At 52.5% G+C, this 7,397-nt stretch overlaps 1 protein-coding gene across 3 annotated transcripts in view; it reads right to left on the bottom strand.

The window, feature by feature from the left end:
• PCGF3 (polycomb group ring finger 3) overlaps positions 1-7,397 on the bottom strand; it is a 72,283-nt gene that overhangs the window by 21,463 nt on the left and 43,423 nt on the right. For all 3 annotated transcript variants that reach the window (XM_017538939.2, XM_037742158.1, XM_017538937.2), the window contains exons 7-8: positions 5,637-5,747; positions 4,520-4,608 (exon numbers count right to left, since the gene is read on the bottom strand). In XM_017538939.2, the coding sequence (XP_017394428.1) occupies positions 4,520-4,608; positions 5,637-5,747 (200 nt within the window). The remainder of the gene's footprint in view (positions 1-4,519; positions 4,609-5,636; positions 5,748-7,397) is intronic.

The following is a 7,397-nucleotide window of genomic DNA, read 5'->3' as shown; positions in this document are numbered from 1 at the left end:
TTTTTTTTTTTTTAAAGAAAAAGAATGAAGGAAAGGAAGAAAGAGGAAGAGGGAGAGAGAAAAGGATTATTGTTCTATTGCCCAGGCTAGAATGCAGTCTAAAAATGGGTATTGAAAACCTCTTTTATGCCAATAATTATACTTAAAAATGGAAACAGGAAGAAATGGGACAAGAAAATAACAAACAAGCAGCCAACCAATATTTCATTTAAATCTGTGAAATTCTATACAATTATTGAGGAATGATTTACTTCACTTTTAGAGTAGGTGTGATGTGGTACTGATAAAAGTGTATATTTTGTGTATTTGAAGTGGAGAGTTCTATAAATGTTTATTAAGTTTAGTTGTTCCGGATCTGAGTTCAAGTCCTGGATATCCTTGTTAATTTTCTGTCTCGTTGATCTGTCTAATATTGATGTTGAAGTCTCCCACTATTATTGAGTGGGAGTCTAAGTCTCTTTATAAGTCTTATGTGTCTGGGTGCTCCTGTATTGGGTGCGTATATATTTAGGATCGTTAGCTCTTCTTGTTGCATTGACCCTTTTACCATTATGTAATGTCCTTCCTTGCCTCTTTTGATCTTTGTTGCTTTAAAGGCTATTTTATCAGAGGCGAGAATTGCAACTCCTGCTTTTTATTTATTTATTTATTTTTGCTCTCCATTTGGTTGGTAAATTTTTCTCCATCCCTTTGTTTTGAGTCTTTGTGTATCCTTGCATGTGAGATGGGTCTGGATGCAGCACACCGATGGATTTTGGCTGTGTCAGTTTTTGTATTTTTACTAGAGATGGGGTTTCATCATGTTGGGCAGGAGGGTCTTGATCTTCTGACCTCATGATCTGCCCACCTCAGCCTCCCAAAGTGCTGGGATTACAGGTGTGAGCTACCGCACCCAGCCAAAAAGGGGTTTTAACTAAAGGTATCAGGAAAAAAAATGCTTTAAGAAAATTCAGCTGGGTGCAGTGGCTCACGCCTATAATCCCAGCACTCTGGGAGGCCGAGGAAGGCAGATCACCTGAGGTTGGGAGTTCGAGACCAGCCTGACCAACAAGGAGAAACCTCATCTCTACTAAAAATACAAAATTAGCCAGGCATGGTGGCACATGCCTGTAATCCCAAGCTACTCGGGAGGCTGAGGCAGGAGAATCGCTTGAACTCGGGAGGTGGAGGTTGTGGTGATCTGAGATCGTGCCACTATATACTCCAGCCTGGGCAATAAGAGTGAAACTCTGTTTCCAAAAAACAGAAAGAAAATTCAATATTTAATCCATTTAAAAAATCTGGCTCTTTTGAAAGCAACAAATAAATCTTTAGCACGTCAAGGATCAAAAGAAAATATAACTATTAGTAAAAATAAACACTGACATAAATTTAAAACTGCAAAACAGAGGTTAAACTGGAGAATATCACACACAGCATTACATGAATCCACGGAAAACGGCGCCAGAGGCCAGGGGAACATCAGCCTGCACCCCTCTGGAAGGCCAGCCCACCTAGCAGACCCCAAAACTGAATTTCCATGTGATCCCAGGGGGTTCCCTCACCACTAGGGAACTGCTCTAAGTACAAGTAACTAACAAAATCCAAACAAGAAAAGACCCAGCGCCTGGGCACATGGGAGACCAAAGCCAGAGACAGCACGTAACGAGCATGGTTCTCTAGGGCCTGGGTGCACAGGAGGCCACAGCCAGAGAGAGTGACGGGCGTGGTTCCAGGAGAGCCTCCAGGCCACCAACAGAAGCAGCAGCAAGGCAGGGAAACCAGGGCTCCTTAAAGAAGGCAGCAATTTCCTCTTTCCTGCCCCTGGGGACCCCTTCTCTCAACTGCTCGCTCTTCTCCACTGACCCAAAAGGCAGCACCATCACAGCCCACATTGCACACAGATGTGTCTATTTCTGTAATGCTCTCTGAACATTTTAAACAATGTGGAAGTGTAAACTACAAAGTTAAGGTTCTATTACTTGGCCAGGTGTGGTGATTCACACCTGTAATCCCAGCACTTTGGGAGGCCGAGGTGGACAGATCATCTGAGGTAGGCAGTTCAAGACCAGCCTGGCCAACATGGTAAAATCCCATCTCTACTAAAAAATAGAAAAAATTAGCCGGGCGTGGTGGCGGGCACCTGTAACCCTAGCTACTTGGGAGGCTGAGGCATGAGAATCGCTTGAAACCAGGAGGCAGAGATTGCAGTGCATGCCACTGTGCTCCTGCCTGGGTGACACAGTGAGACTTCTTCTCAAAAACAAAAAGATACTGGCCAGGGCCGTGGCTCACGCCTGTAATCCCAGCACTTTGGGAGGCTGAGGTGGGCAGATCACAAGGTCAAGAGATCAAGACCATCCTGGCCAACATGGTGAAACCCCATCTCTACAAAAATACAAAAATTAGCTAGGCATGGTAGTAGGTGCCTGTAGTCCCAGCTCCTTGGGAAGCTGAGGCAGGAGAATCACTTGAACCCAGGAGGCAGAGGTTGCAAGTGGGCCAAGATCGTGCCACTGCACTCCAGCCTGGTGACAGAGCAAGACTCCGTCTCAGAAGAAAAAAAAAAAGAATGAAAAGATACTATATTAAGCAGCTCTCAGGTTACAAGCGGTGGCTCATGCCTGTAATCCTAGCACTTTGGGAGGCTGAGGTGGGCAGATCACCTGAGGTCAGGAGTTCGAGATCAGCCTGGCCCGAGTGGTAAAACTCCATCTCTACTAAAAATACAAAAATAGCTGCATGTGGTGGTGGGCGCCTGTAATTCCAGTTACTCGGGAGGCTGAGGCAGGAGAATTGCTTGAACCTGGGAGGCAGGGCTGCAGTGACCTGAGATCATGTCATTGCACTCCAGCCTGGACAACAAGAACAAAACTCTGTCTCAAAAAAAAAAAAAGAAAAAAACCCAGTTCTCCAGACATGGGTATGGAATATCATCAGACTCCCCCCACCCTTTTTTTTTTTTAAACTTTTTGAGACAGAGTCTCACTCTGTCTCCAGGCTGGAGTGCAGTGGCGCAATCTCGGATCACCACAATCTCTGTCTCCCAAGTTCAAGTGATTCTCCTGCCTCAGCCTCCCAAGCAGCTGGGACTACAGGTGTGTGCCATCATGCCTGGCTAATTTTTGTATTTTTAGTAGAGACAGGGTTTCACCATATTGGTCAGGCTGGTCTCGACCTCTGGACCTCGTGATCCACCTGCTTCGGCTCCCAAAGAGCTGGGATTACAGGTGTGAGCCACTGCGCCTATCCTCATCAGACTCTTTTACTGCATCTCTGTGACCGTGTAGTTTTTCTGTCTGCATCTGGTGATACCGTAAATGTCATGAGAGGAGCCCTCCTTGCTCACTCTCACCTTCCTTCCAGTACACCGCTGGGCTCTGCTTTCCTTTACGTAACATTGACGGATGCACAGAGACGTGCCCAGAGGAAAAGGTGCCAACACCTCACACAAAGCTTGGCCGTGGGGCTGAGAGGCCAAAGCCTGTGCTGACCAGCCATCTTTTATACCAGCCAAGCACAACCATAAGCACAGGTTCATCTGGTAATTTTATAAAAAGAAAAACAAAGGAAGAAGTCAGGAGGAAGAAAATAGCAGCCCTTAGGTGCTGGGGTGTCACCGCTCCCTTCATCCCGAGGGAAGGTCTCTGGCATGCTCCCTCCCTTGGTGCTCCTGGCACTGCAGGGTGAGCACTAATACAAGAGGGTCCACAAGACGCGCCCCCCAACCTGCTCCCAGCTCCCTGGGCAAGCACTCATAGAGGAGTGTCCTCGAGCCCCCCCAACCTGATCCCGGCTCCACGGGGGAGCAGTAATACAGGAGCATCCATAAGCCCCAGCTTCCCCCACCTGCTCACAGCTCCCTGGGGTCCCTGGGGGAGCACTAATCCAGGAGCATCCTCGAGCCCCCGTACCCCCACCTGCTCCTGGCTTCCTGGGTGAGCACTAATAATACAGGGGTGTCCTCAAGCCCTCCCCCCGACCTGCTCCTGGCTCCCTGGGCGAGCACTAATAATACAGGGGTGTCCGTGAGCCCCCCACCGACCTGCTCCCGGCTCCCTGGGTGAGCACTAATAATACAGGGGTGTCCGTGAGCCCCCCCCAACCTGCTCCCGGCTCCCTGGGCGAGCACTAATACAGGGGTGTCCGTGAGCCCCCCTCAACCTGCTCCCGGCTCCCTGGGCGAGCACCAATAATACTGGGGTGTCCGTGAGCCCCCTACCTGCTCCCGGCTCCCTGGGCGAGCACCAATAATACAGGGGTATCCGTGAGCCCCCCCACCTGCTCCCGGCTCCCGGGCGAGCACCAATAATACAGGGGTNGGGCGAGCACCAATAATACAGGGGTATCCGTGAGCCCCCCCACCTGCTCCCGGCTCCCGGGCGAGCACCAATAATACAGGGGTGTCCGTGAGCCCCCCCACCTGCTCCCGGCTCCCTGGGCGAGCACCAATAATACAGGGGTGTCTGTTAGCCCCCCAACCTGCTCCCAGCTCCCTGGGCGAGCACTAATAATACAGGGGTGTCTGTGAGCCCCCCACCTGCTCGTCGCTGCGGTGGTAGTCATTGTCCTCCTCCGGCTTCTCTTCTGCGGCCTCTTTGTTTGAACTGTCGTCTGCTTTGGTTTCACCTTTAGTACAAACAGAACATAGTGCACCATGAAATCCAAACTGTTAAGCCATTTAAAAAAAAACTCTACACTGTACTCCAAATGTCATCAAAACTTCACGATATCAGGGGACTCTGGACCCCTGGAGTGGAGTAAGAGTCAAAGGAAAGCTGTCTGCAAAACATGTGCCAGGGTATCCCCAGGATGTGGAACAGGTGTGTGGGTCTGTCAGCGCAGGCTCGGGGAGCGCAGAAGGCAGAGACGGGGCAACTGGAGCCAGTGTGGGACACGGACACACACCGCACCCACCACATGGCCAGGCCTGCCCAGAGCTGCTCAGTGCTGACCACATCCATCCCTTCATTCCAAAAGCCTTCTCCTAAAAACCCAGTATTCTAACTCTGCTATTAAAATTAAAACTTCCCCTCAGGTTAAAAGGTTCAGACAGGACTGCTTGCTTCCTAGACAGGCTTCCTAACCACCTCTCAGGGCTGTGCTTCCAGGGCCCACAATGCGGATGGAGACAGGCCCAGGCCTCCTCACCCCCCAACTGTGACGGATACACAGGGAGCCTAAAGGCTTCTTCAGAGTCCGTGTGCTCCACTAGGAAAAAAAATGTCCTCAAGATGCAGAAATTTGTAGTGCTATGCTGGGATTTCAACATACATGAACTTTACACAGAAACCAACCATTATTCTGCCATTTTACAGTAAAACAAGCAGTCAAATCTCAGGAAGTTTACCTTCCACTACTTTTTCCCCAGGCCCTCCAACCCATGACCTTTGTCCCCCACCTCCAGGCACTCTTGGGGGCCCTTTTGCTCTCCCCTGCTGGCCTCACCCTCCAGGACCCCAACTTTTCCCCTCCACCCACATTCCCACTGGTGCCAGTGAGGAGGAGCACCTTGAACCCTAACCTCCCACCCCCTCAGGTGCCCTCACTGCCTCCGGGAGTACCTGTGGGAGCGCCTGGCAGACAGGGCCAGCTCTTTACGGAAGGCTCCGCTCAGGGATTCCCGGATGCCCGGACAGCATGTGGGGTGCACTCACCGTTCCGATGGGAATCTAAGTGCTGTTTTGCAGAGCAGGTCTCCCCCTTGATGTCTCCGGGCACCTCCATGCCCAGCTTGTGATAGAACTCCCTCTGCTTTCTCATTTCCGCTGCAGAAGATCAACACACAGGTTTTAACCTTACACAGGAACGAATCCTACTGCACTTCTGTTCATATACATCACATAAAGAGAGTTGCAGATTTGCAGCATCAAGTTTGAAGGCTACTAATAAGGCAGCAGCAAATGAAGACTGGGATGCTCTGAGGGCTCAGCCTGGCAGGAAATGCAGCCCGGTACCGCCCGCCAGCCCATGGGGGACAGGCTCGAGGCCAGGAAGCCCAGATGGGGGACGGGCATCCCCACCTTGGCCACCACCTACGAGCGTCCAATGTCACAGAACCCACCATCACTGGGGGCTTATCAACACTCAGCAGTTCAGCGCCTTGTCAGACACCACTGCTGACTCACGGCTGAGCCAGTGGCCTGCCTGGCCGCCCGTGGCTCCGAGATCAACCTGCCACCAGGTTCTCCCCATGCTCTGGCTCCGTGGCAGACCCTGCTGACTCAGAGGCACCCCAGGCCACCATGGAGGAACCCCCAAGAGAGCCTTGCGGCCTGACAGCCCTGGGACCATGTGTCCACAGCCTGCAGGGAGGGCTGCTCTCAGCTGTGGGCTCTGGTGCCACACTGCCTGGCAGTGGTGGAGAATGCCCCCTGGTGTCTATGGCCATAACCACTGGCACAAATTCCAGGGAAGAGGCTGGCTGGAGGAAGACAGGCAGCTTCCTTCTCACTCACACCTGCCCTTAGGTCCCTCTAGTTCCAGGGGGTCCACATGCAGCCCCCACTGACTGGACCAGGGAACGCTCTCCAAGCATAGGGGGCCCAACCCTCCAGGGATGGCCAGCAAGGCGAACTTGGTAAGGGCCCTCTAAGTGTGACCTTAGGTTCACAACCAAGCAACGCAGTGAAATATGTGGTCTCAGTTCAGAAGCACACTATAGGCAGCAAAGAAAAGTGAGAACAGAGCTGCTCACACCCGAACCTGGACGTTACTCTGAAAGTAGCTTGTGTGCTACGTGACCAAGGAACTCTTCACCAAACTTTTTATCCTCATGTTTGTTCTCCCTACATACCATGAACTTGGCCAGGCCAGGGAAACATCCGGAGCAGATCCCAACCTACACAGGTGCCTCACACACACCGACCCTGCAGGGACCATGCCCACATGAGGCCACAAGCTTGGACAGAGGGAAGAACACCCCGAGAGCTTGGGCAGACAGGAGGACACCCTGAGAGCCTGGGTAGGGAGACAAGGGGACCCCCAGAGCCTGGGTAGAGAGAGAAGGGGACCCCGAGAGCCTGGGTAGAGAGAGAAGGGGACCCCGAGAGCCTCTGTAGAGAGAGGAGGGGACCCCAAGAGCCTGGGTAGAGAGAGAGAAGGGGACCCCGAGAGCCTGGGCAGAGAGAGGAGGGGACCCCGAGAGCCTGGGCAGAGAGAGGAGGGGACCCCGAGAGCCTGGGTAGAGAGAGGAGGGGACCCCGAGAGCCTCTGTAGAGACAGGAGGGGACCCCGAGAGCCTGGGTAGAGAGAGGAGGGGACCCCGAGAGCCTGGGTAGGGAGAGGAGGGGACCCCCAGAGCCTGGGTAGAGAGAGGAGGGGACCCCCAGAGCCTGGGTAGAGAGAAGAGGGGACCCCCAGAGCCTGGGCAGAGACAGGAGGGGACCCCGAGAGCCTGGGCAGAGACAGGAGGGGAC

This window comes from Cebus imitator, unplaced genomic scaffold, assembly GCF_001604975.1.
Source record: "Cebus imitator isolate Cc_AM_T3 unplaced genomic scaffold, Cebus_imitator-1.0 Scaffold117, whole genome shotgun sequence".
In the NCBI taxonomy this organism is placed as follows: Eukaryota; Metazoa; Chordata; class Mammalia; order Primates; family Cebidae; genus Cebus; species Cebus imitator.
The sequence above is the reverse complement of the archived record's forward strand: the minus strand, read 5'-3'. Positions and strand labels throughout refer to the sequence as shown.